Here is a 24,510-nt window from a genome sequence, read left to right as displayed (position 1 = left end):
AAGTATTTTACTCTTTTTTTTTTCTTTATAACATTTTGTTTTTAAGTAGTCTCTACAGCTAACGTGGAGCTTGAACTCACCACCCCAAGATCAAGAGTCATGTGCTCTACCAATTGAGCCAGCTATGGGCACCCTGTATTTTACTCTTTCTGATGCTTTTTTTTTTTTAAAGATTTTATTTATTTATCAGAGGAAGAGAGAGCGAGCACAGGCAGACAGAATGGCAGGCAGAGGCAGAGGGAGAAGCAGGCTCCCCGCTGAGCAAGGAGCCTGATGTGGGACTCGATCCCAGGACGCTGGGATCATGACCCGAGCCGAAGGCAGCTGCTTAACCAACTGAGCCACCCAGGCGTCCTTCTGATGCTATTTTAAATGAAATCATTTCCTTTTCAGAAGATTCACTGTTAGTTTATAGAAACACAAATGATTCGTCCATGTTGATTTTGTAGACTGCAACTTGCCTGAATTTTATTCATTATAAGTTGTGTGTGTGTGTGTGTGTGTGTGTGTGTGTGTGTGTAATCTATGGTGTTCTGCATATAAATTCATGTCATCTGCAGATAGTTTTACTTTTTCTCTGATTTGGATAATTTATTTCTTTTTTATTGCTTAATTTCTCTTGTTAGAACTTCCAGTATTCTTTTGAATAGAAGTGGCAAGAGTGAGCATCCTTTCTTGTTCCTGACTTTAGAGGGAAAGCTTTCAGTTTTTCACAGTTGAATATGATGTTAACTGTGAGCTTTTCATAAATGGTCTTCATTTTGTTGGGGGAAATGTTCTTTTCCTAGTTTGTTGAGTGTTTTTATCCTGATTAATTTTCATCCTTGCATCCCAGGGATAAATCCTGCTTATTATCGCATATAATTCTTTTAATGTGCCATTGCATTTGGCTAGTATTTTGTTGAGGATTTTTGCATGTGTATTCATTGGGGATATTGGCTGGTAGTTTTTTTGTAATGTCTTTGTCTGTTTTGGGTATCAGGCTAATGCTGGCCTCATAAAGTAAATTTGGGAGTATTTCACTCCTCTGATGTTTTGGAGGAGTTTGAGAAGGAATAGCACTGTCTTCTTTAAATGTGTGGTAGAATTCTTCTGTGAGGTCATCTGTTGCCAGGCTTTTCTTTGGAGGTTTTTGGTTAGTGATTCAACCTCTTCATAGGTCTATTTACATTTTCTTTATCTTCATGATTCAGTATGGCAGGTCGTATGTTTCTAGGAATTTATCCATTTCATCTAGGTTATACATTTTGCTGGCATATAGTTATTCATAGTAGTTTCCTAGGATTCCTTGTATTTCTGTGGTATCAGTTATAATTTCCCCTTCTTTCATATCTGATTTGGAGTCTTTTATCTAACTAAAGGTTTGTCGATTTTGTTTATCTTTTCAAAACACCAATTCTTAATTTTATTGACTTTGTATTTTATTTTCATTCTGTCCTAATCTTTATTATTTCCTCCCTTATGCTAATTTGAGTTTAGTTTGTTGTTCTTTGACTAATTCCTTGAGTGAGATTGTTCATGAGATCCTTCTTCTTTTTAACATAGGCATTTACCACTGTAAGCTTCCCTATTAGTCCCGTTTTTTACTGCATCCCATATATTTGTTGTGTTTTCATTTTGTTAAGTCTTGTTTTGCGACTTAATATGTTGTATTACTTCCTTAAAGACCTTCTGAATCTACTCACAACTTCCAAATTAAATATAACTCTTTGGACTGGCACTAAGGCCCACCAACGTGTGGTCCATCTACCCTTGCAGCTTTTTCTTACTTAGGCCCTAGCACTAATTGGCTATTTTGGCTTTTTAACTACGTATATATACTTGATGGAATTCTTTACCATTTTAGGAATCCTCTATGGAGAATTTCCTTTGTTTCTCCTGATTTGTGTTGTTTTTTCCCCTCACTATTCCTTAACCCTTGTTTCCTATGGTGAACTTTGCATATGTTGACTAATATAATTTGTGTAGTTGTCTCATAGTTACCTCTAGCAACTTGTTCAGGATAGGGATTTTATATTAATAATCTTCATAGTTTTTTTTTTTTTTAAGATTTTTTATTTATTTATTTGACAGAGAGAGATCACAAGCAGGCAGAGAGGCAGGCAGAGAGAGAGAGAGAGAGGGAAGCAGGCACCCTGCTGAGCAGAGAGCCCGATGCGGGACTCGATCCCAGGACCCTGAGACCATGACCCGAGCCGAAGGCGGCGGCTTAACCCACTGAGCCACCCAGGCGCCCCAATCTTCATAGTTTTGATAGTGTCTAACATATACTTTCTGCATAGTAGGCACTCAATTTTAAAATGGTAAATTTAATCAAAATTTTTCATCTTAAATGTCAAAACTTAGAAAGTGGCCAAATAAAATTATACTTGCTTAATTTCTTTCTCTTCATTTTATCTGTCACAGTCACATTTAGAAACTCATCAGATAACTTGCTTTTTATTTAAAATTTTTCAGTGTTGGGGCGCCTGGGTGACTCAGTTGGTTGAGCATCCATGTCTTGATTTCAGCTCAGGTCATGAGATTAAGCTCTGTGCTGGCCGCAGTGCTGAGTGTGGAGCCCACTTGAGATTCTCTCCCTCCGTCTCCCCCTCCCTCACCCCTGCGCAAAGCTTCCGTGCTTTTGGCTTTCTCTCTCAAAAAAAAAAAAAAATCAGTTTTAAAGAAAATTGGGGGTACATTAATGCATTCATAATCTCTCATTGTTTTTCTTTTCTTTTTTGTGAGTATATGTAACATGTATGGGTGTGTGAGGAATTGTATACAATTCATTGTAGATTAGGCTCTTTTCAGCAAATATCAGACATGTTTTACAGTATTTCTCCGTTGTCTTCATAATTGTCATTTAGCAAATGCATGACATACAGCGCAAATACACCATAGTTTATTTTTTTAAAGATTTTATTTGAGAAACAGAGAACACAAATAGAGGAGGGGCTAAAGTAGAAGAGGAAATAAACAAGCAGACTCCCACTGGACTGATGCAGGACTCAGTCCCAGAACCCTGAGATAATGACCTGAGCCAAAGTCAGGTGCTTAATTGACTGAGCCACCCAGGCACCCCTGCCATATTTTTAAAAACTGGTTTTCATTTGCATGACACTTAGGTTGTTTCTATTACTTTGCTTTATAGGCAATGTTGTAATAAAGTTTTTATAGCTTTTTGCTCATGTTAAATTTGCTTCTTAAATTTCTAAGCACAGGTTTAAAGGTTGAGTGTGTTTATAACCCTCTTTCCATACCAAAGGCTGTGGCAAACCCACCAGCTATAGTTGAGTGTACGAATTCAGCACAGCCTCCGCAGCAGTCTCAGTGTGGTGTCAAGAATGTATAATAACACTCACTTAAGTGCACCCCCCTTTGCCCATATTCCTCTACTCTTAGTAGTTGTATAGTAAATTAATCTTTTTAATACGAAGTCTCAGTAATTTACAAAATGAATTACTAGCCCAAGAGTAGTTAAATAAGGGTCTTAACATTTTTTTTTTAAGATTTTTATTTATTTATTTGAGAAAGAGTGAGAGAGAGAGAGAGCATGAAAGTGGGGAGGGTGGGAGGGAGAAGCAGACTCCCTGCCAAGCAGGGAGCCCAATGTGTGACTCAGTCTTGGGACTCCAGGATCATGACCTGAGCTGAAGGCAGTGGCTTCACCAGCTGAGCTGCCCAAGTGCCCAAGGGTCTTACATTCTTACTCTGAGCTTTAGAGATAGGTTATAGTTAAAAAGACCAGACCCAGTGTGTAAACCTGTAAACCTGCAATTCACAGACCTGTACCTTTGGGGATAAAAATATATTGTATGTTTATAAAAAATTAAAAAAAAAAAAAAAAAAAAGACCAGACCTAGTCTTCTCCATTTTCCAAATGCATCTGTATGGGGTGCACACTTAGAAATTAAGGAACTGGCAAAAAAAACCAGATAGGAAGTAGAGATTCTTTTTTTTTTTTTTTTTTTTTTTTTTTTTAGCTACAAGAGAAGGACCCTCAAGAACTTAGAAATAAAGTTACCTTCTTGGAGTTTAACTTTCAGAATAAAACTAAGACATAATAAATGAGGTTAAGTTGGCATCGGAGTCCTATGGAAAGGGATGATGTTTGTCAAATCAAAAGCTTAGAGAACAGGCCCGAAAAATATTATCTGACTTGATAAAATACTAAAGAAAGCAATCATCAAGTAAATTACACTAATATAAATAAAGAACAAATGTAAAAGAAATCTTTACTTTGGAAATTAGGTGTTTGTTTATAGCATTTTCTAAGTCAAAACTACAAAAACAGAAATACCCTGCCCATCTTTGTTCCAGATTTTATGATTATCAATTAGATTATCAGAGTGGGATAAGAGTAGCAACTAAACTTACTTGATCTGGGTTGAGTGTATCACCACATTACGAGTATATCACCAAAATACTGCTTTTTTTTTTTCTCTTCAGAGTTTTAGCAGTGTGGTGGTAGTGTGCAAAGCCAAGTGTGGATGCTTCCTTAAAGGGCTTGAAGGGATGTGTGAGGTGTTGTGCAGTTCCCCTTGAAGGAATGCTGAAAAACATCTCATCAATTATTTGTTGATAAGGGCTTTTCTCATTTGACTTAAGGGGGACAGAAACCTCAGAAGCTTCTTATTTTTCCTTCAAAGCACCAGCAGCTTTTATCTACCTGGCAGAAATGATACACTATAAAGTCTAGGGTTGTCATTTTAGCACACAGATGTATTATGAGTTTGTGACTGGTTTTGTTCCCTCAGTAGAACCTTACTACTCAGAGTATGCCTGTGGATGAGCAGACAGACATTACCTGAGAGCTCAGACATGCAGAATTTCAAGCCTTTTTACCTCCTAGACCTACTTTGTTAGTTCATGTCCTCCAAGAAGCACACACTAAGATGGGATTTGACGTGTAAGAGATTTGGCGGGGAGATACCAGAGGAGAAAGGAGAGCGTGCTGGAGGAGGTAGCAATGTAGGTCTGACTCCTGTGAAGGAAAGAGGGAAGGAGAGGTGGTGGAGGAGACTGTCAGACTGCGGCACAGTTGTAAGCAAGTTTCTGACAAGCTGATGGGAGTCCTCCAGCCAATGTCACATGTCAGTGAAATTTCATGTCTCACAGGAACCAGTCTGCGTTACCATTTCTGCTGCCTCTAATCATTTACTGAGACCAGCCTGTGGAAGCTTGGCTTCAGTGCAAGTAGGATTTCAGAGCATAGCACCTGAGACTGTCTTTCAATTACGCTCATAGCAGCAAGAGATTGGATTGGCATGTTTCCCTGGCCCCCACACCTCCTGAATCTGGATCTGCATTTTAACAAAGTCTCCAGGTGAATTGTAAGCACATTAAAACTTCGAGAAGCAGGATCCTAGAGTAATAATTTGGCACTTCGGGGATTTACCCAGTCAGTAAAATTATTTATAATCAGCATAGGATCTCCTCAAAAATTCAGTTCTCTTGGGATGGTATTTTTTACAGTTCATCTGAACAGAGTTGCTGTTCAAAGTGAGAACTAGAGCAGATAATTTGTTGTTGTTAATTTGTAACGAATGTGTGAAGCAGATTTGGGGCCAAAGCAGACTTTCCAAGATGCTTTGCCTCTTTGCTGAAAGGAGCTAGATGTAAGTTTTTTTCCTTTTGCCTTTTCAAGTTCAAGGTCCCTGTAGCAAAGAATTCTATATTTCTGTATTTTTTTTAACCATGTGATAAGTTGTAGTTATGGTTCTTTTTTTTTTTTTTTTTTAAGAATTTATTTATTTGAGAGAGAGAGAGAGTGAGAGGGGGGAAGGTCAGAGGGAGAAGCAGATGCCCCATGGAGCTGGAGCCCAGTGTGGGACTCCATCCAGGGACTCTGGGATCATGACCTGAACCAAGGCAGTTGCTTAACCAACTGAGCCACCCAGGCGGCCCTGTAGCTATGATTCTTATGGTGGCAGCTAGAAATAATCTCTTGGACAACTCTTACTGAGTTATCTCTGCTGACCTTGTGCGTAGTGTTTGAGAAGCTCTCCTTAGGACAGAATACAGTACCAGGTAAGCTTTGCCACAAGGCCTTGTTTATAGACTTTTCCATGAGTTCATCATACTCTCACATTTAATCAAGATGTCCATAATCCCCATGGAATCATCCTTTGAACCACTGATCCTCAGACTTCAGTTTAGGAACTACTGCTTGGTTAGAGTACATTTCCTCAGTCCACAGCAAAGTCTTAAAATCATTACTTTTTAAAAGCCCTCCAGGTGATGTAATGTCAACAGATTTGGAAACCACTACTGTAAGGTAAAATATACTTGAGATTCAGGCCTTTCCCATAGAAACATCCTCTGATGGAGTGGTATAATTTACTCTGCATTCCAAATGCCTCTTGTCTCTTGTCTACTGGCCAGTATGCATGAAAATTAAAAAAAAAAAAAAAAAAAAAAAGAACTCAATAATACTTGTTACCTTAGAATTTAGTGTAATTTTTGCATTCTTTATTACCAGCGGGCTCGTTATACCAAGGCCCGCAGCTCTAAGGATTATTCTCTGTTTCTCTCACTTCCCTAAAGTCAGACAGCCACAAGTGTTCCCTGAAATGGGACTTACCTAGAAACTGAGTCCTTTCAGACATTTATCCAATACTCTCTGTAGTTCAGGCAGTCTATAGTCTACACTAGAGATATGAAAATAAAATTTAGTCCTTGACCTTGAGGAGTTCCCAAACTGTCCTAGAGACACATGTTACAACAGAGATATTTGCTATTGTTGGGCATGGAGAGATGGAGTGAGTCAAACCCTCAAGAGGACTTGGGGGGTTGGGGTGCTAGCAAACAGAGGAAATAACACAAATGCATCACGTGAAATTCCAGTGACTGCTGCCCTTGTCCAGGACCCATGCCAAATATCTAACTTTGGAGCAGGTCACGTGGGTTCATCTAAAGCTTAACTTATTATCCATCCCTCTCTCAGAACAAAAACACCTGCTTTTCTACATACATTTCTAGATTGGTGACTGGCACCTCTAATTCATACTGCCTCCCCATTCAGAAACTCGCCAGAGTTTCTAGGCATCCTAGTTGTCTTCACTCCCTATGGCCAACCAGTAATCAGGAACTGTCAGTTTAATCTCTGCAGCCTCTCCTCTCGTTATCCCCTTGAAGCATTGCTAACATTGCTGCCTCCATCCTGGGCTCTGCAGTCATTTCCCAGCTGGCCGATCTCCTCATCCTGAGACTTAGACGTCTCTTTCTCATCCATTCTCCCCAAAGTGGTTTAAACATAGGAGTGGCTCTACTTCTTATAGGAAAAGGTCCAACTTCTTCAGTCTAATGCTTAAACCAGACCACTTGGATTCAAACCCTGCTCCACCACTTACTAGCTATCTAGGGCAAGGCACTTAGCGTCTCAGTATCTCAGTTTCCTCAACTATAAAATAGGGAAGGAAATGGAATCTCTGGCCTCGGGCTATAATGGGGGTTGACTGGGTTAATACTACACGTATAAAGTTAATACTGCACATATGGAGTGCTTAACAGTGCCTTGCACAAATGAACCCCCAGTGGTGGTGACAGTCCTGGTGCGGTGACACAGTATACATGCCGGATAAATAAAGATGACCAGGACTCATCTGGCCTTGCAGGGATTAACAATCCAAAGTGGGAAAAAGAAAGACAAGTAGGTAAACAAATTACTTCTTTTAATCAATGCTGTTGTAAATTTGAGCATGATGATAAATGATTAAGGAGTCAGAACACTAAAATCTTGCTGTCCAAAATGTTCTATTAAAATTTTTATTTCTGGGAGTGCCTGGATGGCTCAGTTGATTGAGTGTCTCACTCTTGATTTTGGCTCAGGTCATGAGCTCAGGGTTATGATATCAAGCCCCTAAGCTGGGCTCCGGACTCAGCATGGAGTCTGCTTAAAGTTTCTCTCTCCCTCTCTGCCCCTCCTCCCTGTGCAGATGCTCACTCTCTCCTTCTCTCAAATAAATAAATAAGCCTGTAAAAATTTTTGTTTCTTTTCTGGGTTACATAGTAACTTGAGCTCCCAGAGCAACATAGCACCTTCTAAACCACAAGTTCTTCCTACATGAAATTTGCATATATATGATTTTGTTCCTATATGTCTTTATAGTAACCACAAGCAGTTTGACTCTAGGATGTGTGAACATTTAGTTTCATTCTCTCAAGAATAATTTGAAGAAAGAGAAACTGGACTTTGAACATACAAAAGGGAGGAGAGATGAACCACGGAAGAACATTAGAGAATTTATAGTGAAACTCTGGGAAAGCATACAGACAACGATGGAGATAAACTGTACCCAGTGGTTTTTGGAGGAGGTGGGGAACTGAGATTTGTTAGTGGAAGTAGTATTGCGGAGACTACAGGACACTGGCAGAATACACAGAAATTCGGTGTGCCTTATAAACACATATGAATTCAAAATAGCACTGAATATATACAGAAAAACAGATTTGGGGAAATGACTTTTGGAACTGGGGCAGAATAGTGTATTGTTTGAAGTTAGTCTTAACTTACTGTGTTTAGGTCCCTTGATTTAACTTTTCTAAGTCTCAGTATCTGTAAGACGGGGGTTATAATAGTACTAATTGGGAAAGGTAGCTATGATTGAGAAAGTGCCCTGAAGGCCTCTGCTGGTAATTTACAAATATCAAACACTTAGTAATGTTAGCTCTTGCTATTGATGATGATTAATACATTGTTTTCTATAGTCAGACAAAATGAATTTACATACACATCATTCAATTTAAGGGGGAAGGGTGTAGGATGGTACCTGTTATTTTCTAGATGGCAGCTAATGTTCACTGATGGTGCCTTTATTTAGAATATGTGTTGTCTTTTATTGTCCCATTCTAGTGAATGTAAAATATAGTTTCATAAGTATATTACCTCTCTTCCCCCGTCTTATTTTTAACATGAGGGTTTAAGTTCCTACATAATTTAACCTACAACTGAAAAACTATAGAACTCCAGAATCCCTTGCTTCCATTGCATAATTTAATAAATGTGATAGTTGATAACATCACTTTTGTTAATAGTGCTTCTTGAAGTGCTTGTATATTTTAAATAGTCTCTCCATTGTCATATATATCCTATTTTCACCTTTTCTGTGTTAAATAATTTTATGGAACTAAGATAAAAGTTTAATTTAGCATACTTTAATATGAGCAGAGTATTTTGAATCATGTATTGAGGACATGTCCTTGAGGACACCCTCTCATCCAGCTCAGTTAAGTGACTCTCCTATCCCCACGCTCGCATAAACCCTATACATTCCGTCTCTATCCTTTCGACTTATTTGTATTGTCAAATAAGTTGCAAGCACTTTAGCCTTAATAATAAGGATCCTGTCATGCAACATTAAGCAGAAAAGACCAGTACTCAGAAGCTACTCAGCTGATTTTTGTGGAGTGAATGAATGCTTACCCAGTGCTAAGGCCTGGTTATCAGTGCACCAGTGACTGTTTCTGTGAATTAGGCAATTAAGAAGCCCTTTAGAAATAAGGTAAAGTAATATAAAAACAAGAAATAAAATTAGTAGTACACTAATTCCAAAGACTTTTTTATGGAATAACTTACTTACTTCCTTACTTTCTTTCCTCCTTTCTCTCTCTTGCAACATTTATTTATTTTAGAGAGGGAGAAGGAAATAGAGAATTGAGGGGAGGGGCAGAGGAATACGGAGAGACAGTCTTAAGCAGACTGCGCTGAGCACAGAGCCCAACATGGGACTTGATCTCAGGACCCTGAGATCAGGACCTGAGCTGAAAACCAAGTTGGGTGCTTTACTAACTGTGCCACCCAGGCACCCTGGAGTAGCTCTCTTTCTTTATGAAGAAGATTCCCTGCCTTTCCTCAGATATTAAATACCTCACCCTAGTTGCCTTGTTAGTTACTACTCAGTACCTTGCATAAGGTGACGGGTGCAGCCTTTTCCCTCTGGAAGACTGAAGAGGGCTCCTGACACAACTGGCTGTGGTTTGAGTCCTGAATTCAGAACTACAGACCTTACACAGTTCTACTCTTAAAGATGCTATAGATGATGTTATGAAAATGAATATATCAGCAGGAAAAATGTTTACTATGTATGTCTAGTAAGTCAGCATTCATCTCTTTGTTCACAAGAACTTGAGTTATGATACGTAACTGTGTAACAGAGCAAATGGTAGACAAAAGTCAACATCAAAAATTGTCACCTGGGCCACCCAGCACATGCTGTGTCAACCCAATATGAGAGCTATCTTCTTTGCACTTGACAAGTAATCAGAAACAGGAAAGAGTTTGCAGCTGCAACAGGAAGCAGATTAAAAGACTGGCTTGGTATCATCTGGAGACTCAGTATATACCGTTTACTTACCATAATGTGATGACTATCAGCCATAGGTCACAGTCGAGCCATAGAACCTTAACACAGCATTTTGCAGCAGTCCCCCTGCAAGTACCCCCGGAATTGCTGCCATTGGACAGTGTCCAAGAATGCTTGAACAGCTGCTCTGACAAATGGGTTTTTCCCCCATTCAAGCCTGCAAATGGGGAGCTTGAGCTTGCTTTGCAACACTCCCTGCTTCTAGGTTGCAGAATCCATTTAAAAGGATAATAAAGTATCCTGTACTCTGGCACTGTGTATTTTTCATTTTGGAAAGACGTAAATATCTTTAGGATCCTTTTAATGCAGGAGGTGAGAAATGAGCCTGAAGAGTTGATTTCAGCTTTTTTCTTTTTTTTTTCTTTTCGCTTTTGTTTTTTCTTTTTCTCTCTCCCAGACAGTAAGGATTGTATCCTGGAGCCGCTTTCCCTGCCAGAAAGTCCAGGTGGCATCACCGCTTTAGAAGGTTCTCCATCTGTGCCTTGTATTTTCTGTGAAGAACATTTTCCTATGGATGAACAAGACAAACTTCTGAAGCACATGATTATTGAACATAAGATGGTCATAGCTGACGTCAAGTTGGTTGCTGATTTCCAAAGGTAAATGTTGCGTTGTCCCTAAAAGAATTAAATTCAGTATTCCATAAAGGAAAAACATAAAGATAAGTTTATTTATAAAAATATTCCTATGCAAATATAAACATTCATATTATTTTTCAAAAATTGTTGGGAAAACAGAGACATTTGGTTGGAGCCTGTTAGGCCAAAAGAGTAAAGAGTTACTCAACAAACCAAAGTGGTATTAGCTAGATCGCTGTTGAGGTCAGTGAATGAGGTACTGAGGGGAAGAAGATGAAGAGGATGAAGAGCAGAGACATAGAGGTTAGTGGTTGAGGAAATGCCAACCGTGGGCATAGCCAGGACCCAAAGTGAGCTAACCTCCAGTTTATGAGCAGCTGACTTAGAATATCCATACCAAGAGACAGGTAATATAAGCAGTTATTCATTGTTTTCTAATTCCTAATTCCTAGAAGTGATTGTCCAAGAGAAATGCAGTTATGTTCATGTTGTTATTAGTTGACACTTGGAAGCATTTTTCATATGCACATTATCATGGTAATTAACTGGTTTTGTACAATTACTAAAAGCATACATTTTGGTATATCTGGCCAAGACCCACTTCTAGATATTCTGCCCTGATTTCCGTACAAAACATTGAAGTAGCCCTGATGTTGTAATATCTCTGCATCTAAACTATGTATCTGCCAGACCGCATTATTCCTAGCAAGCAATTCCTTTCTTATGATGGGTCCTGCAAAGCAGCAAGCTATATTACTAAGATTGAACTGTGAAACCAGTCAGGCCTAGGGTTGAGTGAAGACTTGATGACTTCCTGACCATGTAACTTCTAACAGACTACTTAAACCACTCTAAGCAGCAACTTCCTCAGCAGTGAAAGGGTATAATACCAACTCTCTTAAGATTGTTGAGCATTAGGTAAACCAGGACATGTATAGGACCGGCCAGTGCCTTGGACATCTTTTATATCCACCAGATGGTAGCCAAAAATTTCATTATATTTTGATTACAAAAGATATATATTTGAAATCTTAGTTTTCCACAACTACAGCTTGAATTTCTATGGGTATTATGCTGGTCTGAAAACACAATTATTATATATCAAATATAACTTTTGAGAAAATTTAATTTGGGATCCTAAATACTCTAAACTTTGAGAATGAGTTTGTTTTTAAGTTGAAATAGTTGGGAAGCCCACAGGAGTAATATTATTCTCTAACCCTTCATCTTCTTCTCAACTGCCTAGCACCAATACAGAATGTCTGTTGAGTGCTTTCTGTATTATTATGACCCCTCATATCCACTCAGCTTTGCGCTTTTTTAGATGTTGGTGTTGTCTGGTCAGGAAGCAGAAAGAGAATAGTGAAGGAGAGTTATGAATGAGATATGCTACCAACTAGTAGAATAAACTAATTACTACATAATTTCAGAGGAAGCACTTCATACTTCTCATTCCCATTCCTTAATCTTTATTTTGAGTTAAAATATTTGTGTTTTTATATATATGTATGTGTGTGTATGTGAGTATTTTGGGAGTATTCTCATATATGATTTCTAGTTGTATGTAGTCAGGTCTGTTGGATTTGTTTTAGATACTTTTTAAGTTAAAGATCTTCAGATTCTTACCAAATAACCATTGACAGGACTATCACATGAGCTATTCTTTGATAAGTTGTATATCTCAGCCTTTCTTTGATGTAAATCTATTCTCTTACCCCACTTTATTATGTAAATGCAAATTCTTCCTCAGGAATTGGAGAAAAATATGATGACCTACCAGTGATAATTGGAGATTTATCTTTCTTCCAAAATCTGTGAGAAATATCTAAATTTCAGTTTATATTTTTCCCTTTGTGTGATGTATAATAGCTAAGTAGCTGTATTTGTACAAACCTTTCTTTTTTATCATTGATATTAATCTCATCTGTATGTGGGCAGAAAAACCAAATTATTTACTAAGTCTCAGACTTAGGAGTCAATAATTAAATGTTGAAATCAATCACCCTCTAAATACAGTTATGCAGTAAAGTAGATGCTTTAATTAAAAAGCAAAAGATACTTAGCTGATATATGTATATATACATATGTATACACTTTCTAAATAAAGTGTGTGGTTAACATGTAATTTTAAATTTGGAAACCTGGCTTTTCCTTGTCAACTGTCCTCCCAGTAAGCTTCACTTTGGTGGTTACTTCAAATTGACCAAGAACGTATGTGAATAAACTTTTGCTTTTAAATACTTTTGGATTAAAAAAGAAAGAAAGAAAGAAAAAAGAAATGCTTTTGGATATATCCAGTCTCCTTTAGATAATACCCTCCTACTATTTAGGAAAACTAAAAATTCCTCTCCAAAACAATACAAACATTAACTACTTGTGAGAGTTAAGCTGGAATCTTCTCAACCTTATATGACTTTTTCCTAATGTCGGAAAAGTTTCAGGGGTGGGTATATGTGTGTGTATATGTATAGATTTACATGTATCTGTGTGTGTGTATATATATATGTATGTGTACATATATAGCTTCTCAGAGAGGAATTGTTTCTTTGGAGTACAATAAGTAATAAAGATGATAAATAATAGGTGAGATACTTAACTTGTTCTTTATAGGAAAGAAACTATAAATTTTCATGTTAAATATATTTAACATTTTATTGGAAAAAAGTTAACAGTAAAACTTTCTCAGAATAAAACAAAAATAGAAATCTTTCCTTTGAGCCATTTAACATAGTTATTTACACTGAACCATTACAAGCTTTATACAGTAAATAAAATTTTTCCAGAAGATAAATGGTAACTCCTTAATTCTTGCCCCTTTTTATATTAAGTTCCAGTCATTCAGTACTACTTAATTAACAACCATATCTCAAATCTTTATGCCCGTGTCAGAAAGTACACCAATTACAGTCAGGTTGGGCAGGCAGGACTACTAGAAGGATTTTTTTGGGAAACAATTCAATGAAACATGATTGAAATTCTTTCAAAAGAAAAAAGTATTTGCTGATGACCTAATAATTACTCTTATGGCTTTTTAATGAAGTATAAAATGCTTTGATAACTGTCCTCTAAATAAAGAATTCATATCACATGTCATTTCTTGGCTGCCTTTAAATATTGAATGATTGCAACTGTAGCTTTAAATACACTAGAGAAGTAAGAAAACCTGAAGAAGAGACACACTAAGTGTTCCCCTAACATTGAATATCCCCCAGGTGGCCTCACTGGAGTAGTAATCGAGGTGAGGAACCTCTCCATGGTGTATTGTAGCGATAGCCATGATGAAAATTCTGTATCCAACTTGACTGTCCTGGTTTTTGTTTAAGTCCATTATCTTAGCACCCAGTTCTGCTGTATGAATTTGATTAGTCAGAAAATAGATGGCTATGTAGTATGGTTTGGAAGAACAATCCATCTTCTATTCCTGGCATCTCTAATAGAGATTCTTCTGTGTTCTTCATCCCTGGTACCAGTTTACAATAGAAAAATGCTGAGGGGAAAATAAGGAGAGTGGCTGGGAGTATCATTTTTATGTTGTCTTCTCTTTCCTTTTATTTCCCCCTTTTTCTCTCTCCTCTGGTTTGGTGGTAAATTGTGGGGAATGAAAAGAGAGTAAGAGAAGCTGTTTAGGATACTAATAAGTGAACAGTGCAGTCTGCCCTCGGTGACCAGAGAAGAATGTTTCCGCCTTTTGTAGGTACTTTTCTTCTTTTCATCCCCATTGATGGCTCCAGTACACACTTGCCTTCTGCATCTGACACTTCTAGTGTGGAAGCCAACAAGCTCACCATAGTTACGGTGAGGTTATGGTTTGAGGGTGAGCTGGAACCTCAGATACGTCATTTTTAGATCTCTTAAAATAAGGTCTTACACCATCTATAAGGAAAGAGTTCTCCCCTTATTTAACCATCCAGGTCAACAGTATGGTTGTACATGAGAAGGAAGAACTAAAACATGGTTCTATTTTCATATGTTACTCTTTTACTTCTTTTCCTTATATGTTCCAAACTCAGCCTTGTCATCTGTTTATATTTTTCTGTGTCACAGTTCTCTCTTTCTCTCAGACCTCTCCCCAAGCACTTTTTTTTTCTTTTTTTTAAATACATGAACCCCTTTCTGTAGAGCACCATGGGGCTAGGACATTAATGTTAAGAAAAAGGGAAAGAAGAATTAAAAGGAGACAAAATAGTGAGAGTTGAAGGCTACTAAGAGAAACTTACAGGAATCTTTAAATGCTCTTCTACCTCTTAAAAATATTTCTTGTTAACCTACTATGTACAAAACACTGCTGGTTGCTCTACCAAGCCATTTAAAATGTCCAAATTTTTACTGTCTGTTACTAAATCTATTTCGATAAGTCCTATCCCCTTCAGGGGTTTTTCTTTCTCTAAGTTTTTTTGGCTGTTCTTTGTTGTTGTTGTTCTTTATGTATCAACCATATAGCCTGATAAACGGTCAGCTATAAAGTCAACCTTTCCATGTCTCTTCTCCCCATGAAGGAGGCTACCTTCTTGTCTTGGTACCATTTGATAAATGACATTGCAATTGCCAATATAAATCTTGTTAGATAAACAGGAAGATGAACAGGTTATTGAATCCTGTCATCTTACTCCTTCTTTCATCAGACAGTGCAGGTCCAAGTGTTAGGCTATACTTTAAAATTTACACACGGTCCTGCTTCTAACTCCACTCATTAGATATAATTGTAAGCTTGGCTATTTTTCAAAAAATCTGCCTCATTTCAGCCACAGAGTGCACATACAAAATTTTTCTATCTTGTCATATAGGTATTGAATTTAGACTGACATCTCATTGCATTTTTTTTTTTTTTTTGCCTTCAGTTCTTTTTATGGGTAAGATAACCCCCCACTTTTCAATTTATTGGAAAATGTGTGATAAAGCCTATTTAATCATTGTTGCATTTTAAATTCACATAAACTTAGATGTGATTTCAGAAAAACTTCATTATCAACTAAGAATAATTCATTTTAACTTCCCCATATGTCTGTTTATTGAATTTGGGGATAGTAAAGTTTAATCATGTCCACGCCTTTACAGAGTAATTTCATTTCATTAAATATTTATTTCATATTTCTACAGTGCTCTACTGCATTTCCACTTACAAATTTTCTAGCAGTTCTCAGTCAACATTTGATTTATTGTTTTGGGATAATTAAATGGTCTTATAAAACCTTATCACTCTATAGTAAGTCGAATATTGGGTCTTCTTACTATCCTTTGTTTTTGATTATTCTAAGGTACATTTTATATTGGAGGAAAAGATTCACTGAACAGCCCATTACAGATTTTTGTAGTGTGATAAGAATCAATTCCACAGCTCCACTTGGTAAGTATACATCTTGGCTACCATTATTTTCCCTACAATCCAAAAATCCAAAGAAATAACCTTACTTCCTTAAATTAGATTTCTCTCACTTTCGTGGTAGCTAAAATTAAATTGCTCTCTTTATGTTGCCTAACTTCAGTATGGCTAAGCAGAACTATATGCCAGAAGAGAGATCCCAGTGGACATACATATATGTATGTTTTTTAAAGGGATAAATCCTTCGGCAGAAAAAATGATAAATACCATTTCTTATTTATTGTCCTCCCATCCAAGTACTAACCAGGCCCGACCCTGCTTAGCTTCCAAGATCAGAAGAGATCCGGCGGGTTCAGGGTGGTAGGGCCGTAGACCTTATTTATTCTCCTAATCTCTCAACAGAAGAACAAGACAATTACTTTTTGTTATGTGACGTTTTACCAGAAGATCGACTACTTAGAGAAGAACTTCAGAAAGAGAGACTGGTAAGAATGGTTTTAGAGGATGAACAATGTTTTGGAAATACATGTAAAATCACTTTTGTTCTTTTTTGTTTGTTTTCACTTTTTACAGTGAAGAGGAGAAAACTTTCAAACATACACAACTTTCAAACATACACAAAAGAGGTAATACATAAAGATCTTAAAACAGAAGATAAGTATACATTTGATTGAAGATTAAAGCGTTCATGTTAAAAATGCAGTGAGAATTTTTTACTTTGTTTGGCTTCCTGGATTATCTCTAAAATAACAACAAAGCTTACACATTTTAGTGTAATTTTAGCTGCCTGGCACATGCTAGGGTTCAGCAGTCGTGGAAAAATGCCCTCAGCTAAAATTGAGTTGAATTAATTAACTTTTTTTTCTCCTCTTCACTGGAATGTGCTATGCACTTCTTTTATACCCCTTTATGAATTAAGCATATGGTTTGTTCATAGTAGCCTTTCTCATTTTCAGCTTTAATCATAAGCAAGCTAATTTGAAACTCTCAGCATTTTTGGTCTTTAAAAAGGGTGACAACATATACAAGTATGAACATTTTTATTTTCATAATAAGTTGAACAGAAATTTGTTCTTTTTTTAAAGTTAATAATTTTATTTAAAAATCTACAGTTTTCCATTATTTGTGATTTAACCTCAACTATTACTTGAAAATGACTTATTCCTCCTTTAGTGGTTACCTTTAAATATTCCTTGTGTCTTTGGATTTGGCTAAATAATGTTATGACAGAGAGCTGTGATTTCATTGTTTTCTGCTAAATTCTCAAGACATGGAAAAAGAAAATAATCCATCAGTGTCATAGGATTTAAGGAAGCCTCCTGAAGCACCTTATATTTTGTAAACATTCCAAATGATTATTTCTCACACAGGGAGGAGAATGTTGATTTATATGTCAAAAAAGCTGTGCTTTTACTATGGCAACAAACGCAGTAAAGAAACGGGACTTCTAAAGTCTTTCTTCTTTCTCTATTGTAGTGTCTTAAGCAATCTACAAAACACGGATGAATTTGCAGTCTTTTGGAGGGGGAGGTTATTTGCTTGTACTTACTCATAATTTTTTATTGCTTTGGGTTTTCTCACTGTTGCTCACAGTGGCCTTAATCAAGAATGATCAAACTGACATAATCCTAGTGCCCCAAGGGTTTCTTTATATCAAACCCTACTACTTCAGCCATTGCTATTACTCTATACACAGAATCTTTACTGTATGTCAGCAGATAGATACAGTCCCAGAAATATTACATCTCTAAAATTTAGGTGATCTTTTAAGATTCTGACACCCATTTCAGCATGTTTGTTTTCTTTTTCCCTAAACCACTGGCAATTCTCCAACACCAGCTGTGTGTCCTACAGTTCAACTCAATTCTGACACTATCTGCCCAGAGATAGTACCCAGTTCCACAGACTGAGGGCTCAGTCCCACAAAACTGCCCTACCGTTTGGATGCCAATTGCAAGTCCAGGTTGCTACCTGTGCTTCTGACCCATGGACTGTAAATGAGAGGTTTCCGTGACCCCCACCCCCTTGGGTTTCATTAATTTGCCAGAGCAGCTCACTCTAGGCAACCAGTTTACTAACAACATTACCAGTTTACTACAAAGGATATCAAAAGAATATGAATCAATAGCAGATGCAGAGGTACATACATGGGATGAGATCCCAAGCAAAGGAGTTTCTGTCCCTGTAGAGTTTGGGACCCGGCAAGACAGCACATGGAGGCGTTCTGGTTCATCAACCTGGAAGCTCTCCAGGGCTTGTCCTTTTGGGATTTTTGTGGAGGCTTCATTACTGAGACATGACTGATTAATTCATTGGCCTTTGGTAACTGAACACTGTCAGTCTCTGTCCTCTCTCCTAGGTAGGAAGGGGGTTGCTGAAAATTGTAACCCTCTAATCACACAGTTGGCTCCACTGGCAGCATCCCTCACATCCTTAGGTTAGTTGTGTGCTTTCCAAAAGTCACTCATTAACATATCAAAAACCACTTTTTATAGCTCTGAACACTTAGGACTTTAGGAGCTATGTGCAAGGACAAAGACCAAATGTGGGTTTCTTTTTTTTTTTTTTTTTTTTTAATTTATTTATTTATTTATTTTACAGAGAGAGATCACAAATAGACAGAGAGGCAGGCAGAGAGAGAGAGGGAAGCAGGCTCCCTGCCGAGCAGAGAGCCCAATGTGGGACTCGATCCCAGGACCCTGAGATCATGACCTGAGCCGAAGGCAGTGGCTTAACCCACTGAGCCACCCAGACACCCCAAATGTGTGTTTCTTATTAAATCATATCATACCTTCTTACTAACTTTATAGTCTGACAAAGTGATAGATTTGATGAAAGTGAGTATTATGGCAGCTAAACAAAATGTGAAATATATATGTATATATTCTTGAATTCCTGCTTAACTAGATAATCATACAAAGGAAAAAATGCAAGGCATGGCTCCTGTTATAGAAGAGCATATAGACTCTAGAGGAAAAAGGCAAATATGTGTTCTTGTCTCAGTACTGGAGATGATAGAATATCTTATAGGGTTTGTGAAGATGAAGTAGATATTGCATGTAATATACTTAGAACAGTATCTGCCACATAGAAAGCACTCAATAAAGGTCGCGAATAACAATGATAATACTGTATCCTAACAGTGAAATGGATTTGGGCAATTGGAGAGTTGTGAAAATGAGAGGGAAATATGCATGTGGATCTAAGTATTCAAGATGTCAGGAAACTTGATTAAATCCAGTCTGGCTAAGGTAGAAAGATTTTTGGAGGAGGAGTAGGAGATGGATTTAGAGAGATGAGATGGAGCTAAGTTGTGGAACCTTGACTTTTTAGTGATAAAGATCTATCGATGTCTCCCTATTGTCTATGGGAGTGAAGTGGAGAAAAGATGATAAATATAGCTGTGTAAAAATCCACTTAACGCTGACAGCTCTGGCAAAGAGCAGAACAACGTGAAGACGTGGAAAGAAGCTAGCAGTTACTAAGAGCCACCCATATGCCATTCCTTGTCTTAGGTCCTTGCTTCACGTCAGCCCTCTGAAGTAGCTATTTAAATGCTGTTCTCTTCATGAGGAAACTCTGTCCTAGAAAGACTCTTTTGCCCAGGACCACATAGTGAACAAGAAGCAAGATGGGGCTTTAAACCAAATGTGTGCCTTTTAGAAAAGTGCCGTGCCAGTCTAGTAGTAAGTACTTAGCTTCCCGTATGCCTTACTCTTATTCTAGACTCTGGGAATTGCTCTGTTTTGGATGCTCAGCGTTTGACACATCTGTATAGGGAAGGGATTCAGGCTAGGATTGGAATTTAGGGAAAACAGGAGATTTACAATGGGCTGCTTCTGGGAATCATGGCGAGAGGATCAAACAAGGAAAGATTTGCCAAATAGCAGGAAGACAGGTTGAATTTGCAGTCAAGCATTTCATCAGTTTTATGCTCTAAACTATGGAAGCATGAAGTTGGTGTGGGTGATGTTCATTTGCATTGATGACAAGATATCTCTCTTTTATGTATAATGAGTTCTACATTATCAGTAACAGGCATTTCCGGAAAGAAGTTCAGACAATCAAATGAAACAATTCTGAGCAAAAGCAATAGTATACCTTTTATCTTTCATCAAGGACAAAAACTTTTTCAGCCACTTTCAAGAATATGAATTGGTGTACCATTCCTGAAAGGTGCTTTGTCATCATGTATTGGAACTTGGGAAGAGATTTATGCCCTTGGTCCTTGGTCCTTATTCTCCCTCTAAGAACTCGCAGGAGGGGAATCATTGTAATCCATGTTTAAATGAACTCAGTTCAAGTCCATGAGGGAGGGACGCTCAAACTGGAGAACTCACGTGGCATTTGTTCTCCCGATTTACATTAATGGTAACTCATATATGGATTATATTCTTTGATATTTCCCATCTCATTTGAAACTCTCAATAAAGCATTTAGTTAAATACTTCTGTATGATTTGAGTTCAAATTGACTTTGCCACTTCTTTAAATGTTCTTAAGTAGTACTCAATATATGCTAAGTTCATGTTGGTATTTCCCCCATTTTTTAAAAAATTCCTATTTCTATGTGAGTAGTTGGACAATATAGAGTCTAAAGAATTCACTTCAGGTTACCATAGCAGATTTAAGGCTAGAACCATATTTCTTTTTCCATTTTCTTGTAGACCTCACTGGTTCCTTGTGACATTTGTGAGATTTGTGTGTGTTCCCAGTTTTCTTTTTGAAAAGCTTGATTCCTACTTAACACTTCTTTGATTTTTTTAATTTGTGCTCAGAAAGGAACTGCAGATTAGGAAAGATTCTCGAGAGTTTAATAGTTTGTATACCTTCTTTTCTTTAGCTTTCTTCTTTAAAATGTTCCCTTGGGTACTTCGGTGGTTCAGTCGGGTAAGGACCGTCAGACTAGTTTTTGCTTGGGTCATGATCTCAGGACCCGCATCAGGCTCCACCCTCAGGGACTCTCTGTCTCTCCCTCTGTCCCTTCCCACCCACCCCCCAACTCCCCACGCTCAAAGGAAAGAAAATCTTTTAAAAAGAAATAAAAATGGGGGTGCTTGGGTGACTTAGGTCATGCCTTTGTCCTTTGGCTCAGGGGATCATGATCCCAGGGTCCTGGGATTGAGTCCCACATCAGGTTCCCAGCTCAGCAGAGTGTCTGCTTTTCCCTTTCAGTCTGTTGCTCCCCCTGTTGCACACACACACTCTCTCTCTCAAATAAATAAAATCTTTTTAAAAATAATTGTTGAAATAAACAAACAAACATGTTTCCTTGATCTCATCATTCTGCCTTAATATCCTCCAGTGGCCCTTTAGCCCCTTTTTTCTTCAATGGGTATGTATAAGTTTCTTAAGGTCATTCCCCCATCTAGACTGTGCACTCATGTCATAACTATTACCGCTACACTGAAGGCTCAAATATTGGTGCTGGTGCAGAGTAGGCAGTCAGAATAAATACCTGTTGATTGAGTTCATCTACAGCTTTCATCTTGGTTTACCTCTAAACCCCAAATCTAGGACACCTGGGTGGCTCACTCAGTTGGTTGAACGACTGCCTTCGGCTCAGGTCATTATCCCGGACTTCCAGGATCGAGTCCCACATTGGGCTCCCAGCTCCTTGGGGAGTCTGCTTCTCCCTCTGACCTTCTCCTCTCTCATGCTCTCTCTCACTCATTCTCTCTAAAGTAAATAAATCTTTAAAATTTTTTAAAAAATTTAAAGAAAATTTTAAACCCCAAATCTAACTCTCCTTCCTTATACTAAATGTCTCCATATGAATTTCCAGTCAACACCTTAAGTTGAATGTGCCTAAAACTGAACTTATTGCTTTCTCGACTAAAATTTATGATTTGCCTGTTTGCTTATGTAATGGTACCACCATTCTTCTGGTCACTCAATTTGGAGATTTCTAGGGTTATCTTTAACTCCTGTCAGTTCCGCTTCTGACCCCCATTTTCATACTTTTCTTTGTAATCTTCATAACTTTTATCTTACCTTGCCTGTGGACTCACCTCTCCAATCAATTGACATTGCCTCCAGAATTTTAATATTAATATAATTTAATATTTTAATATTAAAACATATAGCAGATAATTTTATTCTGCCAAAACCTGCAGTGTTCTTTATCATCTACATATTCTTAAGATTTTATGAGCTAAGCCTACATTTCTGGTGTCTTTTATCTTTCAGTTACTCAGTGTTCAGTTTATTTAATAAATATTTATCTTGTACCAGTGTTCTAAATGCTGTTGTTCTAGCAGTGGATGAAATGGGCCATACTTCCTGCCCTTGTAGAGAATGCAGTCTGGTGAAAACACTACTTGTCTCACATTTACTCAAATGTGTTAGGTACTTTCAGGACTCTGTTTCATCAACCAGGAATGCCACCTCACCATTCCACCTATATAAATAAAATACCCCTCAAGATATTGCTTAAATGCCACATTTGCCAAAAAAGCTTCCAGATGCCACCTGTAAGAATTAATAACGTCTTCAGAGTTCTCTTAATATACGATTTTATTTGGCTTTTCAATTACTGTTATTCAGAAATCTATCTTCATTGTTGGAATAAATGCCTCTTAAGGATTGCCCTGTTTACTTTGTATCTTCCCTGAACCTTCTTCATAAAGGTTTAACTTGAATTTTAATCCTCAAGTATTGGTGAGGTGGGTCAATAAAACTGTATAAGATAGCAAGGCAGACATCTTTAATCACTGGTTACACCTTAGTATTAAAAAGCACTAGTTTTTCAGTTGGCCCATGGGAAAAGATGTGGCATTCATAAGCTCTCAGTATAGAATTTCAATTAAATTGGGATAAGGAGAGATATCCATTTAACTGCCTAGAAGTTTCTCTTTTTTAAAAAATCACTATCGTATCACCTTAAGCAGTCATTCATGACAACTATAAATATTTTATGACAATTTTAAAAATTTTTTTAAATGTTTTATTTTAACGCTACTTTATATATTCCACCTCCCCCACACACACAATCAAAACAACAACAAAATGAAATTGTGGTTCTCCTACTAAGATTTTTTTTTCTTCCTGGCACATTTCTTTATATATTTTAGAGATTTTTAGTAAAAGATTAAATTATTTTCTATTAGTGTCTTCAAAGCAAAAAAGTCAGTTTACATGTATACCTTTCTGGCATAATTCCTACCCTTGTAGCATACTCCTTCTGATTGCATCTAGAATAACTTTCCCAAACATAATATGATATTTCCCATTGAACTTTAACATTGTTAACAACCAACAGAGATCAAGTTAGCTAAAATGACCACTGAGCAATTTTAGCCTTCAGATTAATGTTTCTATTTAGCAAATAAATATAAACCCAGTCTGAAATTATACTAAACTCAATCCTAAAGTTTACCACTCTGAACTCCTTTAACAGAACTTAAAAATTTACATACCATTTTTCATACATATTGGCTCTATGAAACCAGTAAGACAATTAAATTATTTCTGTTTAAATGGAAAAAACAAGGTCAAGATTGTTAGGAGAAGTGTTCAAGGTCACAGTTATATACTATATAAAATAATAAGGGAAGCATTCCAGACTCCTGCTATTTCCCAAACCCGGTGCACCATGCTTTTTTTCAGTTGTACCAAGATCCTTTATTTAGTTTGATCTTACTTCTCTCTTTTTTTTTAAGATTTTATTTATTTGATAGACAGTGATCACAGGTAGGCAGAGAGGCAGGCAGAGAGGGAGAGAGGAGGAAGGAGGCTCCCTGCTGAGCAGAGAGCCCTATGGGGGCTCCATCCCAGGACCCTCAGATCATGACCCGAGCTGAAGGCAGAGGCTTTAACCCACTGAGCCACCCCACTGCCCCTGATCTTACTTCTGTAAGCAAAAGAGACATTTTCTAAATTGACCTTTGTTATAATGAATAAAAATGGATAAGTGGGAACATAGATATGTATGTAAATAAGTAATAGTGTTTCGTATCTACTGCTAAGATTTTTTTTAAGAAAATCTAATTTCAGACGCCTGGGTAGCTCAGTGGGTTAAGCCTCTGCCTTCGGTTCAGGTCATGATCTCAGGGTCCTGGGATCAAGTCCCACATCAGGCTCTCTACTCAGCAGGGAGCCTACTTCCCCCTCTCTCTCTGCCTGCCGCTCTGTCTACTTGTGATCTCTCTGTGTCAAATAAATAAATGAAATCTAAAAAAAAATCCCATTTCTTAGTTTATTATCTTAAGTCAGTGGTAGGTAGTAAATTCTTAATTCTTTGGACCTAAACTGCTTACATTTTCTTT

The 24,510-nt window shown here is 37.5% G+C and overlaps 1 protein-coding gene across 3 annotated transcripts in view; it reads left to right on the top strand.

The window, feature by feature from the left end:
- ZNF277 (zinc finger protein 277) overlaps positions 1–24,510 on the top strand; it is a 104,310-nt gene that overhangs the window by 48,525 nt on the left and 31,275 nt on the right. For 2 of the 3 annotated variants that reach the window (XM_082693082.1, XM_082693083.1), the window contains 3 exons: positions 10,744–10,945; positions 16,180–16,268; positions 16,647–16,729. In XM_082693082.1, the coding sequence (XP_082549208.1) occupies positions 10,744–10,945; positions 16,180–16,268; positions 16,647–16,729 (374 nt within the window). The remainder of the gene's footprint in view (positions 1–10,743; positions 10,946–16,179; positions 16,269–16,646; positions 16,730–24,510) is intronic. The other variant, XM_082693084.1, reaches the window with a different exon arrangement.

The sequence above is a fragment of the Mustela nivalis genome (assembly GCF_964662115.1).
Source record: "Mustela nivalis genome assembly, chromosome: 12".
NCBI classification, from domain to species: Eukaryota; Metazoa; Chordata; class Mammalia; order Carnivora; family Mustelidae; genus Mustela; species Mustela nivalis.
Note: the sequence above shows the minus strand (reverse complement) of the source record. Positions and strands in the feature narration are given on the sequence as shown.